The sequence below is a fragment of the Bolinopsis microptera genome, chromosome 10, assembly GCF_026151205.1.
Source record: "Bolinopsis microptera isolate Bmic1 chromosome 10, MBARI_Bmic_1.0, whole genome shotgun sequence".
Classification (NCBI taxonomy): Eukaryota; Metazoa; Ctenophora; class Tentaculata; order Lobata; family Bolinopsidae; genus Bolinopsis; species Bolinopsis microptera.
In genome coordinates this window covers 14,388,078-14,409,424 of record NC_087081.1, presented here as the reverse complement: position 1 = coordinate 14,409,424, position 21,347 = coordinate 14,388,078, and the positions used below count along the sequence as shown (strand labels likewise).

Genomic DNA, 21,347 nt, shown 5'->3' with positions numbered 1-21,347 from the left:
TTGTTAGCACCACACTGATTAACTACGATGTTCCAATTTTTTAGAATTATGTCCGACATAATTCTAATTTTTGCTGTTACAGCAGATAGTTATGGTGTAATGGCACGCAGGAATAAGTCATCCCTGTCCTCCAAAAAGCCCATGAAAAGGTATTTGGTAAGCTATGTCTTTTCCAATATCAAATCCAATGTATCACAATCTGTGGACTTTCTACTCAAAAACTAGATTGATTAATTGATAATTCATTGCTGATTGTTCACGCGCCCTGTATGGAAGTATATAAATGGTAATCCGCATACACCAGGAAGAATTGAAGCAATCTCAAAAGAAGGAATCTGGATCCTTCGTCGGATCGTCAAAGAGCTTAGAGGGGAGCTCTACGCTTCACTGGCCATGCAAAGCAGGGAGAGTGACGGAGGCGGAGGCACTGCTGGCTGCTGGAACGGACATTAACAAGCTGGACAGAACGCAGTTTAACCCTTTCATGGACGCGATCAACTCAGGTAAATCATTCGACCGCCTTAACAATATGGGTTTATTGGTAATAGTAGCAAGAGGTTTTAGTCATGCGTTTGATTACAGCACAGTGTGAAACCCTGAAGCATACGTCGAGCTCTAAACTCTGTTTTGTCTAATAATCAATTATTTGAATATTGAAGGATTAAATTTGGTAACTTGATGATCACACAATTAACAGGACAGGTCGACTGTGCTAGATGGCTGCTGAGGCAAGACGGTTTAAAGCTTCAGACCGAGATATGGTCGTTTTGTAGGGAGAGGGTGCTAGAGTCATTGCTAACAGCTTAACAGAAGGTAAAATCCTGAACTTTTGTTCATTGATTAAAAATCACCATTCAGACATACAATCGTTCAGATGTAAAAATTATTTATTCACTATTTTGGATTACATTTAGTTACAGGACTAACATGCGACATCCGTCGTTGACCTTTGTCTTTAATTCAACAAGGTAGGGAGAGCGATCCATGGCTGTCCCGATAGACCCACTCAGACTCCTGCCGGAAGATACTCCTCCGGTTGATCCAGATGAGACAGTTCTAGCAGATGATCAGTTACAGACTGAAGAACATATCCCACAGATCAATGCGTCAACATCTGCAAATGAAGGTACTTCAATCTGCTCTTCTTGTATATGTCTTTGTGCCTGCGTCTGTGATTGTACTGAAGTGTACTCTGTGTGTTTGTGTCTGTGTCTGTCTTTGTATCGTGTGTGTGTCTCTGATTGTACTGCGTGTGTCTGTAATTGTAATGTAGTGCACTGAAGTGAACTATGTGTGTTTATGTGTGTGTGTCTGTGTGTGTCTGTGTGTACTGTGTCTGTCTGTGTGTCCGTCTGTGTCTGTGTGTGTCTGTGTTTATGCCTGTGTCTGTGTGTCTATGTCTGTATGTGTTTGTGGGTGTGTGTCTGTGTGTCCTTGTCTGTGTTACTGTGTCTGTCTGTGTGTCTGTCTGTGTGTCCGTCTGTGTCTGTGTTTATGCCTGTATGCCTGTATGTCTGTGTCTCTGTGTGTGTGTGTCTATGTCTGTATGTGTTTGTGGGTGTGTGTATCTGTCTGTGTGTGTGTGTGTGTGTGTGTGTGTGTGTGTGTGTGTGTGTGTGTGTGTGTGTGTGTGTGTGTGTGTGTGTGTGTGTGTGTGTGTGTGTGTGTGTGTGTGTGTGTGTGTGTTCTTTCATAGAAGTTGTTATTTCCAAGATACGAAGTTCGAAAAGCTAGCATTTAGTAATAGACGAATTTTGCAGCTGATATAAGAATCGACATGATGATGGTACTACACGAGATGCTCATGGAAAAGGTCTCCGTTTGCTTTCCTCCTCCCACGAGCAGTACAAAGTGTGGGTTCAACTTTAATCTGATAGAAGATATCGTATGCGGAACCCAAGCCCGGCCATGTCTGTACATAATAACGAAAGAAACCGGTAAGTTTCTAATCATGTAAATGTTCGGCCGAACGTTTGCATTCATTTTAGACTAGTGACGAAAATCAACAATCGTTTGCCAGTTTGGTTTGCAAAATCGACAAAAAATAGTCCATTCCCCATGGCCATGATATTAGAATTCTGCCCGTTGAAATCGGCCACTCTGATTTTTATCATTGAACTTCACATTGATGACATGTTCATTCTCTACAGGTTATGCTGCGAGGGCGTTTACCTCGATAGATGTTGAAAATGCCCACAGCATTATAAATCATTTGGACCGCCGAGGGGTCCAAAACTCCTCAATCGAAGAGCTTAGTAGACATGCCAGCAACCTACAGAGACTTCAAATTCTCAGGAAACCTCTCTAGGACGGTAATACATTAACTTGTTTAGTTAATAAATTTAATAAGTAGATTTTGAGTGATGATTACTGAATACAGATATCGAGCCTCGAGGTACCATAAAAAGGGTATATAAACTTATCACTTATGCTTATATGCTTATACTATCAATGAATATCAAATCGCCTTCTCTAGTTATCAAACCCAACATAAGTTAAATCTCTGCGTACAAGGACTATTTGATATTTACAACAGACCGAGTGAATGTCTCAATCTTTTCAGGAAGCTTTATACTCCGACATCCACAATTTACCACGCCCCTGAGATCGACAAAGGTCTTTCTGATAGATTGACTTCCAGCCAATTCGATCTATCGAAGCCGAGTGGGAAGAACAAAGAACTGAAACCCCATGGTCGCAACGATGCTCCTCGCGGACAAGGGAGAGTTAGGGCCATCGGTGGTCACAAGACTGGATAATATTTATTTTTTAAGCGTTGAGGTTGTCACGAAAGCGTACTGTAACGGGACTATCAGATTTGAGTGATTTGATTTTGTGATTTGCAGTTCACGTGATTTTATTGTGATTTTAGACTGTAAAAACTATAAAGGTTCAAGTTGAACTATCGTCGCCATGATTATGTATTTTGGAACTGTTCACGTTGAAATTGCTTCGTTAATCAGCAGTCTTCCTTGGTTACTTTCTACTGTGTAATGCAGCTACGATCAACGATACTTAGCTAGTACATTCATAGTAACACTAACTGCACTGCATGAGAAGAGTAAAAAATTTGAGCTTTGACGGAATAACATTTCCTTGTTTTTAGATACGGTTACTACTCTAGTGAGGGGTTCATAGCTGATCATTAAGGTCTTACTCACAATAATTTGTGCTCTGATATTGGCCGTACTGACGGCTGTTGAAAAAGCCACTCCGTCAGATGCGCGCCGCAAGAGTCCACCCCTGTAGACCCCACTACGTACAAAATTTGAAATTTTCCCAAAAACTTCTGATTAAGCTAGTTTGTTTTCAATAACTTTTGCAATATTTACAGTAGACCCTTCAAATTTTCACCAAATGTTACTCCAGACATTTCTGCATGGTAACTGTGTCATAGAATTTTAATTTAGGGACCCAATTTTGTGCAACACTCCGGTATCTGACGACCGGTCGCAGACGTGGTTATTGTATTGTCAACTTCTATTGCACACTGAGCGAGCTATATTTTGAGTACAAAGATAAACTTTACACCAGGTGAAAGCTGAGACGTTTCTCTTTAAGATGATCACCTCACATTCTGTGTATCTGTGACATTGAGATAGTAACGAATCAAAACGTCAAGTTGAACAGGCTACAAAATACGCGCTGAATAAAAGTCCACCCCAGGAGTCCACCCCACGCGCGTAGAGTGATAAATGTTAGGCTCTGTAGTTTACGTTGAGCCGTAGTTTTAGCTGCAGTATTTTCATTTTCTAGTTTCTACGTATGTTTTATCACAAATTTCTCGGAGACGATTAATTGAAAAGTCTGATACTGAGGAAGAACCACGGTTTTTATTTTACTAGCCATAGTTTAATTTAAGCCGTATGTTGTATTTTCTATATTTAAACGTACCCAACGTAGACAATAACTTTTTAAACTTTGAAATCTCAAAATTACCATTAAATTGTGTTTGACTTTTTTCAAAAATGTGCCAATATCATTTTTGAAATCCCCGGCTGTTCCCCCGGCAAATGCATGGTTTTTGGCCGGTGTTAAATTCATTGGTCGGGGTTTACTGATTACTCCCGGCGAATTGCCAAATTTTGGCCGGGGCCCCGGTCGACCACTGTATTTCACGCTGGAATTAACTGGACCGTGATCATTACTGATCAGACTCTCAGACAAACATGATACTCTAATTCTATCACATGACTGATGAGTATGACATTACGACCAATAAGACCGCGCGCTGGTGAGTTCCTCAGAAATGAAATCGCATGCTATTCTCAGTTTTGAGTTTGTCTAAGTTGTGCTGCTATTTAAAATCATATTTTTTGATATTGTGCAAATGGCTTGTATCACGTGGTGACCCCCACGGTCGCTTCACTATATGCTATAGTCTTCGACGATACAGGGGGAGCCGCGCACTTCGTGCGCGGCGGGTCATACAACGTATGACAACAAATGGCCATACAATTACAAATAAAATAAACATTTAAAAATTATAAATTACATAAAAACAATTTTTACAGCAAATAAGACAAAATTATTTTAAATTTGGCACCCACTGAAAAACTCAAAAAGCGGCGGGTTTCAATTATAAGATCACCAAAAATCAATTAAGGTGATTTTGATAGCGACAAAATTCTTTTAAAACAACATATTACCTTCAGATTAATGTTTAAGACCTCCAAAAAACCTACAACGTTAAGCATAACCCAGGTAATCAAGATCAAACCGTTAGATATGTTATCTGAATCATCATTCAACTTTAACCTCTTAAATTTAGATTTATGGACAGCCCAAGGAATCGTTCGCGGTTCGCATATTATAAGTATATAAATAATTTATATACTTATAATATGCGAACCGCGAACGATTCCTTGGGCTGTCCATAAATCTAAATTTAAGAGGTTAAAGTTGAATGATGATTCAGATAACATATCTAACGGTTTGATCTTGATTACCTGGGTTATTACATGACGTGACAGATGTTGACCATTTGTAATCCCCTCCGTGATCAGCAATAATACACTTAAAGTTGTGTGGAAATAAATAGAATAACGATTTCCAAACCCTCTTCACCCTTAAGCGTAACATGTTAAAGATCCCGTAATTCTTTTGGTCATAATCGGTGTTCGATCTTTAGATATAAGTATACTACAGATTACTCTTCCACAGGCATTAACGATATGTTTTCAAGCATATCTTTCAAGTCCTTACCTATTATTTAAGTTAATTTGTGGCATGTTTAGATTAAACACTGCTGAGTATAAGTCCTACCTCAATAATTGTACATTATTACAATTTATTGTTAATCTTATTATCATTCAGCATCATTCGTATTATTTGTATATTTGCATTAATTAGGGGTCGTTCACATATTACGTAATCAGCTGAGGGGGAAGGGGGTTTCCGAATGATTACGCTAGTGTAATTTTGACACAATAGCTATGTGTAAAACTGATTACGGAGGGGGGGGGGGGGGGGGGGGGTTAAAATGTTCCAAAAAATGATTACGTAATATGTGAACGACCCCTTACTATAGATTCCCGTAAGCAAAACAAGCCCGGCCAAAGAACTCTGGCTATTCTCTATTAAGTTATTTCTGATAGTGAAAATATCAACAACACAATCCCTTCATCAGCCAGTAAACCACGTGCAAACCACGTGCAAACCACGTGCAAACCACGTGCAAACCACGTACAAACCACGTGTCCTCACTCCTCAACTCCCATATTCTGAACTAATTTTTAGTTATTTACTAGTTGTAATCAGTAATAATTCGGTGATTAAATATTTCAACTCTGTCGACAGCTGTTCTGTAATTCCTCACCGCTCATTCTCTGAAACAAAAAATCTAAGTTTATTAGAATAATTAAAATATTTAGAATATGATCGCAAAAGTTGGAAAACTTTCTTTGGCTCGTCAAAAGTATTTTTTATAGCTTAAAGAATTAATTAAATTTAAGATAAGTAGCGGCATCCATTTCCAACATTTATTCGTTTTGGTGTTTTATTACAACTATAGAACTATTGAGATGGTTCTATCAATTATTATCCAGGCATAACTAAAGTTGTCGCGTAAATACTACGATGAAATTTAAACTTTATTAGTGTATAACCTCTAAATCTAGTCGATGCACAAAATAGAAACCACTTGCATAATAACAATATGCCTGAGATCATACCGGTTACACACCAGGCACATACCGATAAAATACATTCTCTCATGATCAGTGTGTAACTGTCCATAATGTAAAAGTTGTTATCTTACTCTTGTTTATATACATTATACATGTTACATGGCGAGATCTCCATCCAAAAGGATTAGTCTGCGTCGACTGCGTCATTACTTTGTATTATACAACTTCGGCGGGTAACATTTCTACATCCCTTTCGGTCTGCAGCTAATCTTCTCATACAATCAATCGTGAGTCCATTACGATCCAATCTCTGCTCAGCATCCTCAATGAATACATCATTTAAGCTCTTCCTAGGCCTGCCTCTTGATCTCTTCCCATGCTTGGGTTTCCATTCAAGTAAATAGTTGGGCAACCGATCTTCAGGCATTCTACTGACATGTCCAAACCAACGCAGCCGTTTTGTTGTTATTATGTCAGCAAGGGCAGTTATTGATGCCCTTCTTAAAACATCCTCATTACTTACTCGATGGAACCACCTCACTCTCAGGATTCTTCTTAAGCAGTACTGATGGAAAGACTCCAATCTTCTTGTCTGCACTTAAGTCGTGTTCCATATCTCACATCCATAGGTCAGAATGGTAAGAACAGCTGCGATGTAGATTCGCACTTTGTTGTTAATGCCTATGTTCTTATTCTTCCAAATGTTGTTGAGTTGGTTAAAAGCGCCGGTTGCTTTTCCAATCCTGACACTTATTTCTTTATCAATCTTGCCATCTGATGGAATTTTGGCACCCAAATAAGTGAATTGAGCGACCTGCTTTGCAGAGTTTCCATCGACAGTTATATCTATGGTCCTATTCTCTGGGAGTGGGTGCTGCGATGTATCTTTCCAAATGACCACTTTTGTTTACGCTAATATAATGCATTAAATAGGGGTGCAATAACTAGGAGGGAGATAACTATTGTTATACCAGGCACATAGCGATAAAATACAGTACATACCGATAAGAAGATGGTGAGAACATCATGTGACAGGGAGTCACGTGACGCATTCTTCTCCACGATCTCACTAAGATTACTCAGCTGAGTTTCATCTTCCAGATTAGGAGTCCAGATCTTAACACAATGCTCTAAACCAGAACTCGCTATCATCGGACTGAAATGGAGGAATGGTAGGAATATTAGGAATGTTAGGAATATTAGGAATGGAGGAATGTTAGGAATATTATAAATGTTAGGAATATTAGGAATGTTAGGAATGGTATGAATATTAGGAATGGCAGGAATGGTAGGAATATTAGAAATGTTAGGAATGGTAGGAATGGTAGGAATGGTAGGAATGGTAGGAATATTATAAATGTTAGGAATATTAGGAATGTTAGGAATGGTATGAATATTAGGAATGGCAGGAATGGTAGGAATATTAGAAATGTTAGGAATGGTAGGAATGGTAGGAATATTAGGAATGTTAGGAATATTAGGAATGGTAGGAATATTATAAATGTTAGGAATATTAGCAATGTTAGGAATGTAAGGAATGGTAGGAATATTAGAAATGTTAGGAATGTTAGGAATGGTAGAAATGTTAGGAATGGTAGGAATATTAGGAATGGTAGGAATGGTAGGAATATTAGAAATTTTAGGAATGGTAGGAATTTGAGGAATGGTAGGAATATTAGGAATGGTAGGAATGTTAGGAATGGTAGGAATGTTAGGAATGGTAGGAATATTAGGAATGGTAGGAATGTTAAGAATGGTAGGATATTAGGAATGTTAGGAATATTAGGAATGGAGGAATGTTAGGAATATTAGAAATGGTAGGAATGTTAGGAATGGTGGGAATGTTAGGAATGGTGGGAATGTTAGGAATGTTAGGAATGTTAGGAATTGTAGGAATGGTAGGAATGTTAGGAATGGTAGGAATGTTAAGAATGGTAGGAATGGTAGTTATTCAGATGCTCTATTACTTGATTTTATTAACATAATACACACCTGTAAGGGTTAAACTCGAGGACGTTAACTATACCATCCTCCTCCCCTACTAGACACTGTACTATGTCCTCTGTTGTTGTGTTCCACAGAAATATATGCCCGCAATCACTGCCTATACAATATCAATTAGTATCGAATTATTAATTTGGGCAAAATTTACATGTCCTAAAGTCACAATTAACACAACTTAGATTCAAGATGATATGCAGGTACCACCCGTATTCACACTCAGACCTGAGTTTAGTCATTTTCCGATACGAGATTGGGGACGGGTTCTATAAACAAACAAACAAACAAACATATGTAAAACTCATTATAAATCAAGATAATCAGTAAAACTAAAATGCAAGAGTCTCCCCGAAGTGTAACTAACCTGACATGACATACTCAGAGTTGAGCCCGTAGAAGTTGACTCCTTTAACTGTGTCATGATTTCGGTGTCCCGTGTACTTGTGCTTGTACTCCGTGTTATCGTGCGTGTTGTACAGATATATCGTGTCGTTGTTGTAACTTACTATCAGTGAACTTCCTGAGGTGGTGAATATGACCATATTAGGTCATAACGTGACAAGGTCCCTGACATCAGGTGGGCACGTGATATTGCGAAGCGTAAGATGTAAAGTGTTTTGGTGGTTGTTATTGTTCTACTGAGCTCCCTGAATAATGTGATATTGTTAGAGGTGAACGTGAAAAACTGACCATTGTAATTTAAACTGACTGTTGTAATTGAACTTGTAATTGAAACTGAACGATGTAATTGAACTTATTATTTAAACTGACCGATATATTTGAACGTGTAATGTAAAAACTGACCGTTGTAATTGAACTTATTATTTAAACTGACCGATATATTTGAACGTGTAATGTAAAAACTGACCGTTGTAATTGAACTTGCAGCAGGTTCCGGTGTCTAACTCAGCGTGATCCTCAGTCTCATTGTCACTGTCCTCTTCTTGCGAGAGTGGATTGTAGATGAGAGCCGGGGTAGCTGGGTTTCTGAGGTCGTGTAACCAAGTCTCCGTTGAAACCTGCGATGATGACGTCATGATATTTTACCATGACATCATACCATGACATCATAGTATTGTACCAGTCGACAGCTGCTTTTAACCTTACCAGTATATGTAGCCGCGCACTTTAACAACCCTAAACACCAAAGCCCGAAGAAACAAATACTCTAGATTTTTGCCATATTTTTCATAAGAACTGCCCATTTTCCCAGCCCACAAACCCCAGAGAGTATGATGTAGTTATTGTAGTCCGTATCAATAGAGTACAATGCTTTGTCTTGCTCAACAATCACATTACTCTTGTCTGTCCGCATGTCCGTCTGTGCAACACAGCCATCCTCGCCTGCACTCAGCACTTCGTTTCTGCAGGGAAGCACGAGGCGTAACTTTTATTTTTTATGTATAACAGACAGGGGTTCAGTATTTTCTTTTTCAAAGTTTGGTCGCCAATTGTTTGTCTCGATTTTACACGGTCTATTCTTAAAATTGGAATGACACGTAATTTAAAAGGACAGCAAAAGCCGCGGTAAATCGGGGTTTTTATTGTTTACATTAAATTTTATTGTTTACATTATCATGTATGATAATGCATGTTTAGTCCCATTTGGGGTAAGGAAATCGGGGTTTGCCGTTTATGATAAATCGGTGCGCAGTAAATCTGTATGCTGTTTTGTAATTTTGATCAGCAATCTGGGGGGGGGGGGGGGGGGGGGGGGGGGGGGGGGGGGGGGGGGGGGGGGGGGGGGGTGGGGAAATAGCCCAACCAAAAATAGCCCAACCAAAAATAGTTCAAGATTTTCAAAATTGAACAAAAATTTTAAAAAATTGGTCAAGGAGCAAACCTGTTGTTGACACATAGCTTGTGAGTTGCTCCGGAGTGCTTAGTAAGTTCCCGCTCTGTTACCCGGTCCCCTGAACTGATGTGGTAGTGTCTTACACTGCCGTCACGTGCTGCTGATACCATCTCGTTCTCTACATTAGGCACCTGGAAAAGTGATGACGTCATAACATAATGATGACGTCATCACAGAGTAAATACGTCATGACAGATTGATAAGGGGGTACGCCAGAACACAAACTCACATATTTTGTCTGGAAGATATTGCTAAAGTGTCCCGTTCTGTGAGTAAGAATAGTTTTACCCTCCACAATATCTGTCATACAGATGCACGTGTCATCACTTCCACTAATCACTCTGTCCCCTGAGGTTAAACTGGGGTCACGTGGTTAGATAAGGGTAACGTGGTTAGATAAGGGTCACCAGGTTAGATAAGGGTCACGTGGTTAGATAAGGGTCACGTGGTTAGAAAAGGGTCACGTGGTTAGAAAAGGGTCACGTGGTTGGATAAGGGTCACGAGGTTAGATAAGGGTTACGTGGTTGGATAAGGGTCACGTGGTTAGATAAGGGTCACGTGGTTAGAAAAGGGTCACGTGGTTAGATAAGGGTCACGTGGTTGGATAAGGGTCACGAGGTTAGATAAGGGTCACGTGGTTGGATAAGGGTCACGTGGTTAGATAAGGGTCACGTGGTTGGATAAGGGTCACGTGGTTAGAAAAGGGTCACGTGGTTAGAAAAGGGTCACGTGGTTGGATAAGGGTCACGAGGTTAGATAAGGGCCACGTGGTTGGATAAGGGTCACGTGGTTAGATAAGGGTCACGTGGTTAGAAAAGGGTCACGTGGTTAGATAAGGGTCACGAGGTTAGATAAGGGTCACGTGGTTAGATAAGGGTCACGTGGTTAGATAAGGGTCACGTGGTTAGATAAGGGTCACGTGGTTAGATAAGGGTCACGAGGTTAGATAAGGGTCACGTGGTTATATAAGGGTCACGTGGTTAGATAAGGGTCACGAGGTTAGATAAGGGTCACGTGGTTAGATAAGGGTCACGTGATGTAGTGTATAATACCTGTGTGGTTGAAGGAGAGTGAGTTAACACCCATCATGACACTGCAACTCGGTGTGAAGTCCAAACCTCTTGATAAAACCCAGACTACTGATACATTCCTTCTGGAGCCGGCTCTTATTGCCTGGGGTGGGGAAATTGATAAGCGATCACTTAGAGGAATCATAAAGCAGAGGTCATTTCAGGAGTGAATTTATCTGGATTAAGCTTTGGAAGAAACTAAGTGATGGAAACACTGGTATTTTTGAATAAAATGGTCAGTACCTATAAGTTCGTTGAGACTGCGTTCATAAAGAAGTTTGTGAATCATGGTAACTATGGAGTCGGGAAATCAATCACCGAAAATAAGTCGGTCATTCCTGGGACTATCATGGCTGAAGTCGAATTAAATTAATGAGATGAAACAGACGTAACCTCTCAGCAAAATCGGTCAATATAAAAAGCACAATTTTACTATTCACGAGTATTAAGCAATTATCAGATTCTATTTTGTGAGATCAGATGGATTTAGATGAATTGGGATGTATAATGACCTAAGGTTTAAACTTCTCACAATAAAACCACTTCATTCGATTTTAGCAATTTTCGTAAAAACTAGGTTACATCCAACAACGCCGTTGGAGACTTGCAAGTAAAAAAAGGAATGTAGCATAACATTTTTTAGGTACAGAACATTTTAAATGATGATACTGAAATATTTATTTTAATATTATACATATGAGACAAATAATTGATAATATTAAATGACTATTTTACTAAAACTTTTTTAACAAACGATCCGTCCTGAAACTGGCGATCAATCAACAAATCATAGTAGTGGTAATTAAATCTGCAATTAATAGTTCTTTTCGCCCAAAATAAATTACAAGCAGATGATAAATCATGTAGTTATCTGGTCATGCAGGTGATATTGACAATATTATTATACTCTAGCTCTTGTCCAGTTTCTACTTGTTAAACTACTTAGGGAGGGAGGGATCACATATTACCTCAGTATTCGGGGAGCTGGAGAGGGGTCTCGAAATGCATTGACGGTAAATTTCTGTCAAAAGGGGTCTGAAAAGGGCAAAAAATCTGACGTAATATGTGAATGGTTCCTTATCACAAGAGAGAATAATAATGGTAAACTCATAACAAGCAAAGAAGATGGACAGTCTTCACGCAGAGCGACAAATTGAACAAAAAATCCACCAAAAAAAGCGATAACATAATATTACAGGACATTGGGGATACAATATAAGTTCAACATTGAAGTCTATATGTTGTAGTGTTGTACTACATGTTGTACTATGTGTTGTACTACATGTTGTAAGGAGGGAGGATTAACCGTTGGCTGACTGACCGTTTAGCAGAGTTGTATCGAATAACACCGAAAAGCATGGTAACGATACCTGGGGAGAAGGGTGTGAATGTAGAATTGAAATTTTTTTTCTTCGAAAAAATTTTGTTTTCTTCGAATGTCTGAACTTCAGTTTCCTTTGAAGGTCATTAACGGAATTCGACCCCCATTATAATTCAATTTTGATTAATTCATTTATAACACCTCGTTGGCAGCTGCAACACACGTAAAGTCACTAACCTACTCACGTGACGTCACTAACCTACTCACGTGACGTCACTAACCTACTCACGTGACGTCACTAACCTACTCACGTGACGTCACTAACCTACTCACGTGACGTCACTAACCTACTCACGTGACGTCACTAACCTACTCACGTGCCGTCACTAACCTACTCACGTGACGTCACTAACCTGCTCACGTGACGTCACTAACCTGCTCACGTGCCGTCACTAACCTACTCACGTGACGTCACTAACCTGCTCACGTGACTTACCTATTGCCATGAGAGCAAGAAACTGAAACTCATGAATTTCCAAATACTCTCTAGCTGCCACCATTTGGGGGTTCACAAACGAGCATCTCTGAGGAAGTGAGATTGCTTTACTTAAACAAGTTTTCATTGGTTTCTGTTGAGTTAATTAATACTACATAATGCCTACCGAAAGTAAAGTTTTTGTTACTGTATCACTATTTTGGTTACATTAAGTTATCAGACTAACATGCGACATCCGTCGTTGACGTTTTGTCTAATAATCCAATTATATGAATAATGAATGATTACATTTGGTAACTTGATGATCACACAATAAAGGACAGGTCGACTGTGCTATGATGGACTGCTGAGGCAAGTCAACGAGGTTTAAAGCTTCAGACCGAGATATGAGGTCGTTTGTAGGGAGAGGGTGCTAGAGTCCATGCTAAACGCTTAACAGAAGAGTAAAATCTGAACTTTTGTTCAATAGATTAAAAATCACCATTCAGACATAACAATCGTTCAATGTAACAATTAAAAGAGTGAGTAATTATGAAAAGTTTGTGGTTAGTACAGTTCTTCCGGGTACGGTGGTTCCTTAAACTCTCAAATAGTTAAAAAGAGGCACTGAGGCAGTACCACAACAAAGCGATACAAGTTTAAACCAATCGTCAGGAAATTACGGCCGTTTGCGTTTAAAGATTTTTATGGTTAGCTAGGAGTTACCTGGGGACCCCAGGCTATAATTTTCATAAACATATAGAGATTCGGCGGAATGACAGGCTGAGCGCCGCCCAGTAAGGTTAGGAGGTGCACAATAAAACTAAACTTGCTTGGATTTTTAAAACCCAAGCAAGTTTAGTTTGTTTTTTATACTTATAGTTAGTTATAGAGTGTGAGCTTTTTCACAGTACCAATTTTGTCATACCTTTTTGGAATATAATCAGTGAGTTTCGCACCTAGCTAGCTAGGTAGTAGGTACCATATTTATATAATAACGCACAGCTTTCGGAGCTTCATGTCACTTTCAGTAAGTGTAAGACTAAGAGTCGTTTAATTCGACGAAATTTATTGATTTTCGTCGTATTATTTTGTCACAATGAGATCATTTGAAAATTCTTAAGGACCTTCTAATCAAACTTTTATGTTTTAAATTCTGAATATGCCCGGAAAATTTTCCGGGCATATTCAGAATTTGGCCCCGCGGGCACCGTTTGGCGGTTGGGGTCCGGGACCCCCTCAAAAGTTTGGTCACCGGTCCTAGTTTGTTGGTCAACTGCTATCTCGAAAACAAGTTTCACAAAAAATCAGGGTGAACCCCCCCCCCCCCCCCCCCCCCCCCCTTAAATGTTAAAACTTTCCGAAAAACTTGGTGGATATCGGAGTTGATATAGTAATGAAAATGGAGTAAAAGACTGGTATGAGCTAAGCTAAGTAAAGTAAAAAGTGTTTGACATGATTGGATATCACTATCAGATATAATACCCCAACTTTTTCGGAAAGTTTTTTGTAACTCTATCATTCAGCAATCAGTAAGCTAGGATTGAGGAAAGTGTTAAGCACACGTGTAGCATCTAGACGTTAATTGGAAGTCAAAATTGTATCCTTATAGCCTCTTAGTCTTAATTGACGATCATGTCAACAGTTAATTCATCGCAGCTCGGCGCGCCACAGTAGTGCATTTCGCCGATCTAGCGTTGATTCACGATGTCAATCCTTCGCAGCTCGGTGAGGCACAGTGGTGCATCTCGCCGATCTACCGAAGATTGCGAGAAGCATTATTTGATGCGCGCGCGACCCAGTAGTGCATCGCGCTACAAATCTAGCGCAAAGCGAGGATCGAGCATAATCGAGTGCGCGGCGCGGCACCTAGTTATAAGTATAACACATCCCCAAGAAACCTTATTGGTAGGGGCCTAACTTCAAAAATAAAAGAAATAGGAACGTCTGGTTTTCAACAAAATGTTCGCTTTGTAAAAATAACGTTTCCTCCCCAGGAGGAAAATTTAAGACAACGTAGATTTTGGATTATCGCAAAAAGTCTTATTTTGGGCCTTTTAAAAGCAGCTTTAACTTTGCGGATTCTTGTTCTCTGATTGGCCGAATCGTATCAAGTGGTACGTACTGATGCAATTGCATTCTTGGAATGTTTGAAGCGTGCAAATGTAATGAACTAACGAGCGCGCGCGGAGTTCAACAAGCTGTGTAGACGCGATAACCTGTAGTAATATCGCCAGCCAGTGGCAGTAAGGTCTGCTGGGTATGAGAGAGCCGAGAAGCTCCAAAAGAAGAGAGCACAAGGAGGGGGGTAGGAAGTTGAGAAAGGGGGGGGGGGGGGGGGGGGGGGATATTTCGATATGAGGCTTATTTTGACGGGTAAAAGTATGAAATTTTTTACTGGGCCGCGCTCAGCCTGTCATTCCGCCTAATCTCTATTATATTTCGGTTGTTTACCAGCATTAAAGCCTGGGGTCCTCAGGTAAGAAAGTTTAAAAGTCGATTTTGAGGGAGAAGATTGCGTTTTTACTACCTACCCCATCCAAGAGTCCCCTTTCGTGTTGACAAAATTCTTTAGTTTCTTTTGGTATTTTAACATTGAAATTTGACTTTGTTGGTGGCGATTTATGCTATGTCAAAGTGGAAGCTTTTAAAAATGAAAGCGAAAGTCTTAAAACTCAAAACTGCGCGTTGGTTTTATAATTGGTTTTATGGATCAAAAAAGTTTCAGTTGTATATCTTTTACGGTTTTTGCGGAAAGTCGCGTTAAAGTTGATGCCGTGGTGTCATGGTAAAATGGTACGGATAAACATTAAACACATCCATATTGATATATATCGTCTCGCTTTATATATAGTAAGATACTCGCGTGAAGAGAATATACTGTGTTTCACAAGTGTAGAAACAGGAAAATGTAAACCAGGTTCTTTGAGTAATACCGTTTAAAGTGAATTATAAGATAACGTAAATTAATTGATGACAAGCATAATTGATCTGGCACAATTAAGCAGTAATTGAACAACTGAACAGTGATCAGCTTAAAACTTGAGGTTATTAAAAAGGGTGCTTTTTATAGAATGCACATTAAATGATGCAAACGCTATAAATAATAATATGACGAGGTAATGATAGTAAGTCATGAGTTCGTTTGCAAATCGTGGAGCTTCCCGTTTGGCACGGAGTTGAGTTTTAGATAAAAATAGAAATTATAACACTGAACAAACATTTATTGAACGCCTTATATTCGGGTTCATACATATTAAAATATTAGAATATGTGATTTACTCCCATCGAGAATTCGAAAGTAGCAACTTTCGATTCTAAAGTTCCAGACACTTAGTCAAGATTGCTAGGGCGTTGACCAACTCGGAAAGAATTAGACAGGAGCACAAAGCTGAATAACTCCTGAATAGCTGCGACGGTTAACACGCATTTTTGAAAGCATTTCTTACTTACAAACTATCGTATCATTTATGGACACGTTCATTGAAGTTTGAGGATATCGGTAAACAAACAAAAAATAGCGTTTTCGACGATAGTGGCTTAATTTTAGCATCTATTAATCTAGCATGTTCAGAAGTTCTGAACATTAGCCACATGGCCCATAGTCATACTCCCATATGGCATATATGCACTGGCACTATACTCTATAGACATAATGATCACAGTTGCCTTTATATTCACAATACTATTTACCCCCTTTACTATTATACCCCTTTATTGTTTTTCAGGCATTAAGACTTATCGAAAGTAGTTCAGCAGGTATATTTACGTTCAAAATATTCTAATTCAATGTCAAAGATGACAGGAATAAGAAATACTAATAGTTATGTGGAGGTTTTTAAGAAATTTGCGCAAAATACGCGCCAGTGCAGCATGTTATATTATACGAAATTCGGTAAAAAACCGAAAATTGCCATATTCAGGTGCCTCAAAAACCATGTTAAAATTGAGTTAGAGATCTGAAACTTTGCAGGGCGTCTAGACGTTGACCAAATCGACTACAAAAAAGTTTCAAGTTTCAGGAGCATCGGGAAGTGGGTTTTCTAGAACCCCTGTTTTACGACAGATTGTCGTGATATATATATATATTTTGTAGCTGTACTCCTACACATTAAAAGTCGGTGTTGATTAGATCTTCGAAATAAGTCTTTGCATCATTTTATTAAACATCGTTATCTGAGATAAAATTGTTCTAAAAGCAACTGGAATATTCACAAATCTTTAAAATAACTTACAAACTAGGAAAGGAAAACAAGTCTTAGGAAGACGTACAAAACTATGTGACTTAAAACGTTACAAAACTAAAATATACTGTGTAATAATCAAACGAAAAGAATGGCTGCGTACATTTTATCTAATCTATTAAAGATTAGTTTCTCGGAAAAAGCTAGATTTCTCTGAATCAAGCAGTAAAAATATATAAATAGTAATGAATATAACACGTCTCTGATAGCAATATTGTAAACTAAACACGGGTTAATAGGCTGAGATCATGTCAAATAAAATAAATAAACTAAACACTAAGCTCCAGCGGATTTAAAAAGGATGTGGTTACTATCGAGGGTGTTCATACCCCCATAACGCTCAAGGGTTTTCAATTGGGTCTGGTAGAACCCCTCTCTAGCTTCCATGGCCTTTTCCCTATCTGCTTTACTTATTTCAGGTTTAAATTCAAGAGCGTCCACTATAATAACAGAAAGGTGCGTACTAAGTGAAGAGTTATATAAGGCTACTGAACTAAAATCTAAATCATGATCAATATCTAAAAAGTGATTTACTAACTTACAACTTCTGATACCTTTCTTAATGTGGCTCTTATGATTAGAAAATCTCTTAGGGAGATTAGAAGTAGTATATCCTACATACGACTGTTTACAAGTTCTACACTCCATTAAATAAATAAGGTTATTACTCTGACAAGTTATATATTTAGTAATAGGGAAAACTTGTTTAGAATGGTGACTACTAAATTTGGAACAAGGGGACAGGAAACTTTGCTTACAAACATAGCATTTTCCACAGGCATGGCACCCTGCGTTGTCAGCCTCCCGAACAGCCGGCAATATTGCAGCGTCTGGTTCAAGAAATTGACTAGCAGTGGCTTCTCCATCTCTATCACTGCTTACAGTTCCACTAGCACGATACTTATTGTGTACAAGCATGCCACCGATAGTTTGATTCTTTCGGTGACTTACAAATACACTGTCAGCACGTACTAGCTTCTTCAAGGCTGGATCGAGATTAAGAAGGTGCTTATACTTGTGAATAATGCTCCCCATGTTGGGAAGTGCTGGATTCTGATCCATCACCATGGGTATTAGACAAGTAGTCGTCTCATCCTTATTTTTAGGGGCATACAAGTTTTTCCTATTGGTTATATCACTAAATTTGTTGAAAGCATCGTCTACAATACTAGAATGGTAACCACGGGCTACAAGGTAACCAGTATATACCTCCCTTTGCTCTAAGAAATTAGTGTCTTCACTATTGTTCTGCCTCACTCGCCTCGCCACACCATAGGGTATGTTTTTGAGAACATGGCTCCTATGACATGAGGTGGGGATGAGGTAGCAGTGGGTGTCACTGGGCTTAGAGTAAAGTTTGGTATGAATAACATCGCCAACAGCATAGACATAGGTGTCTAAAAACTCAACACCATCCTTAGAGTAGTCGTAAGTAAACACAAGGTCCGGATGGATACTATTGAGCCATTCCATAAATTGTAGAAGCTCCTCAACAGTACCAGGCCAGGCCATGTATATATCGTCACGCAACCTACCCCAGAATGCTGGTCTGTGTGGCGGGCCATGTTCTAAATCTCTTTCATTAACTAAAATATCGATCTTATCCATTGCACAATCTGCATACTCACATGAGTTCTTAGGACCCATCGCCGCTCCACGCTCCTGACGGTATGTTATACCGTTGAACGAAGCTATGTTGTAATCAAGAGTGATTTCTAGAGCACTAATAATGCATTCTGTACTGAACAATTGATCATAACTACTTCTTTCATTCAGGTGCTTGGTGCATTGTTGGATCCCCATATCCCTGGGGATATTGGTGAACATGTTGGATATATCTATGGCAACATGTATCACCTCCTTACCCAACAATATGGTGGACTCATTCAAGCTATCAATCTTCCTCAAAAAATGAGGGGTGTCAATAATTCTATAATCTAAAATAGCCTTCTTCAATTCGTATGCAGTCAGGGCAGATAGGTTCTCAATGTACGAACCACATCCAGTAGTAATCATCCTCCCAGGGTACAAAGGTGGCTTGTGGGCCTTGGGATTCAGGTACATATTACCAGGCTGGTTGAGCTCCGTACACGGAATAACCCACTCCCTGACCTTCTTAGACATACCTAATTCTTCTTTATACTTGACTGTCCAACATGAAATTTTATCAATTAATTCTGAAACTAAATCATCTACATTATTTACAATACTATATACAGATCTATCATTCAAATGTACACCTATTCGTTGAATATATTCTTCCTCTCCAAGAAGAAAGAATCCTACCCCTTTGTCAAAAGGTCTAATAACCACATCCTTCCATCCTTTCACTTCTTTGAGAGCTGATCTGATAGGTGCAGCGATGTTGTCTGGTGAAACATACTTCTGAGTTGGCCGGTGGAGATCAACTTCTGCTCTGCAGCATTTAATGAATGCCTCGAGTGCAGGGTTTTTACATGATTCAAAAGTACGTGATGATTCGGCCTTGATGAGGCAGCGCTCCATGTCAGTAACTCTTTTATCTGCTTTGTTGGGTCCACATTTGAAGCTATCAAAAACAACTTTGGCTCTCATTTTGGAAAACCATGTACACAAATCGTTCTCGAAGCGACTCAGATCTGGTAGGGGAGGTGTAGGTGCAAACTTATGAGACAAGAAGAAGACATATAGTTGCTCTTTGGTGAGCTCCTTGTCTGTAAGGTTAACAACTGTTCTGGACATGTTTTCCATTGATAAGTCTTCAACCTTCGGAAGGGTGCCTTTGATCAATGTCCTCTGATGTCTGTGAGACGAAGTACGGTTGACCTTTTTCCTCTTCCTCCTATATATATATATATGATGATTGGTATTGTTTTTATACATATCATGAAACGGCCCGGATCGTTTGCCCGCCAATTTGATTTGTTTCAATTGTTCGAATTATATATATATATACATATTCAGGGATAGACTCGCTTTTCCCATTCATTCACAGCTTACGAATTGTGATAGGCCCCGGCCTTGGCAACATTTCAAAATCCCGGTTAATCCCGGCCCCGGCTGATTCAACTTGGTCCCGGCCCCGGCTAAATTTCGTCCCCGGTAGATCCCTGGCGAAAGGTGATAATTTTGCTCATTTGTGATTTCGAACAAATTCTGCTTTACCACGACAGTTCAACATTCAATGTCATTTACATTATCAATTATATATGAATTTAATGCCAATGAGTATAAAGTGGCATATTTAGTCAGTGATCGACCGATATGCTTACCCAAACACAAGGAAATGATTTGAAAGGAAAAATTCCGAATTAATCGTTGAAACTTCCTCCTTATTAATGGAGATATCAGTTTATATTTCGACTTTCTAAACACTCTGGCATTATAATCAAAAAGAGATGATATTTGACCAAAACCCATAATCATGGGTAGAGTGGACCGCTGCTTACTGGGCGGCGCTCAGCCTGTCATTCCGCCGCATCTTTGTTATTTATGAACATAATAGCCTGGGGTCCTCAGGTAAACCGCTGCCAGTGTCTCTCTTTCCCAAACAAGAGGAAATGATATTAATATGATTGACCGTTTTCAAATGCAAAATGATACCGAGAATGAAATCGATCGCTCGCTTTTCCCAAACATTTACAATTGTAATAGAAGAAGAACTACCCGAAGGCAGCTGTACTCGGTAATAAAGATTCAATAAACTTCAGCTAATTCACTAACTACTAACAGTTACCCTAAGTCTTACCACTGGGCGATCAATGACCAGCAGATAATTATAGCCTCATGAAATAGAGTCTTATATGTGTAACAGGAGCACTTTACAATGCAAAACCTTCTAGTTTTGGATTATGTAATAATTCATTATTATTATGTAATAATTTATTTTTCAGACTCCATCTGGATCGACATATTATGCGGGCAGGCAGGTAGGCAATAATTTATAAACCCAGCAAATTATAATAAAACCCCCTATCCGTTTATTTTGTTGCCAGATTGCCGATCGGGTGAAAATACAATTACCGTCACAGTGGCATATTCGGAAATAAACGTACCTGCATTGTGCATTCTTGAGATAATGGTACAATAGTGAAAATTATACTTATAGAATTATACACAACTCGTTGACTTTTATTCTTTGAGTTTAAGACTACAGCCACACCTCTTTACCAAAGGAAGCATTTTATGGAGCTTATGAAGTACTGAAATACTACTGCAAGGACAAAGGAAGGAAGCAGTGGAGACTTTATATATAAATAAAGTGTGTGCACCA

The 21,347-nt window shown here is 39.1% G+C and overlaps 2 protein-coding genes and 3 long non-coding RNA genes across 5 annotated transcripts; 2 read left to right on the top strand and 3 right to left on the bottom strand.

The window, feature by feature from the left end:
- Nucleotides 1–307: 307 nt before the first annotated feature.
- On the top strand, nt 308–1,463 carry LOC134822102 (uncharacterized). The gene is made up of 3 exons (XR_010161127.1): nt 308–503; nt 698–813; nt 969–1,463. It is a non-coding gene; the product is annotated as an uncharacterized LOC134822102 (long non-coding RNA).
- Nucleotides 1,464–1,756: 293 nt separating this feature from the next.
- Nucleotides 1,757–2,959, top strand: LOC134822101 (uncharacterized). The gene is made up of 3 exons (XR_010161126.1): nt 1,757–1,937; nt 2,151–2,312; nt 2,564–2,959. It is a non-coding gene; the product is annotated as an uncharacterized LOC134822101 (long non-coding RNA).
- A 1,517-nt stretch (nt 2,960–4,476) lies between these two features.
- Nucleotides 4,477–9,355, bottom strand: LOC134821695 (DDB1- and CUL4-associated factor 8-like). Its single transcript, XM_063832404.1, has 5 exons — nt 8,998–9,355; nt 8,494–8,649; nt 8,121–8,232; nt 7,131–7,284; nt 4,477–5,828 (listed from the first exon to the last, which is right to left on the bottom strand). The coding sequence occupies exons 1-5, from the start codon at nt 9,164–9,166 to the stop codon at nt 5,784–5,786; spliced, it is 636 nt and encodes a 211-aa protein (XP_063688474.1). The 5' UTR covers nt 9,167–9,355; the 3' UTR covers nt 4,477–5,783.
- LOC134821653 (DDB1- and CUL4-associated factor 8-like) lies at nt 9,298–11,410 on the bottom strand. Its single transcript, XM_063832357.1, has 5 exons — nt 11,299–11,410; nt 11,038–11,158; nt 10,214–10,332; nt 9,973–10,115; nt 9,298–9,493 (listed from the first exon to the last, which is right to left on the bottom strand). Exons 2-5 carry the CDS (start codon nt 11,072–11,074, stop codon nt 9,298–9,300), a joined length of 495 nt encoding a protein of 164 aa, XP_063688427.1. The 5' UTR covers nt 11,075–11,158; nt 11,299–11,410.
- Nucleotides 11,411–11,602: 192 nt separating this feature from the next.
- On the bottom strand, nt 11,603–12,960 carry LOC134821941 (uncharacterized). Its single transcript, XR_010161089.1, has 2 exons — nt 12,873–12,960; nt 11,603–12,425 (listed from the first exon to the last, which is right to left on the bottom strand). It is a non-coding gene; the product is annotated as an uncharacterized LOC134821941 (long non-coding RNA).
- Nucleotides 12,961–21,347: the final 8,387 nt, after the last annotated feature.

What these genes read in the sequence shown, in the direction of transcription:
- LOC134821653 (XM_063832357.1), bottom strand. Translation starts at nt 11,074, where the DNA reads ATGATGGGTGTTAACTCACTCTCCTTCAACCACACAG. An exon ending in ACTCTCCTTCAACCACACAG is followed by an intron (nt 10,333 to 11,037) that starts GTATTATACACT and finishes GTTTAACCTCAG; the next exon opens with GGGACAGAGTGATTAGTGGA. An exon ending in AAGCTATGTGTCAACAACAG is followed by an intron (nt 9,494 to 9,972) that starts GTTTGCTCCTTG and finishes GCTTCCCTGCAG; the next exon opens with AAACGAAGTGCTGAGTGCAG.
- LOC134821695 (XM_063832404.1), bottom strand. Translation starts at nt 9,166, where the DNA reads ATGACGTCATCATCGCAGGTTTCAACGGAGACTTGGTTACACGACCTC. An exon ending in CTCGAGTTTAACCCTTACAG is followed by an intron (nt 7,285 to 8,120) that starts GTGTGTATTATG and finishes CCTCCATTTCAG; the next exon opens with TCCGATGATAGCGAGTTCTG. An exon ending in TTCTCACCATCTTCTTATCG is followed by an intron (nt 5,829 to 7,130) that starts GTATGTACTGTA and finishes TTTTTGTTTCAG; the next exon opens with AGAATGAGCGGTGAGGAATT.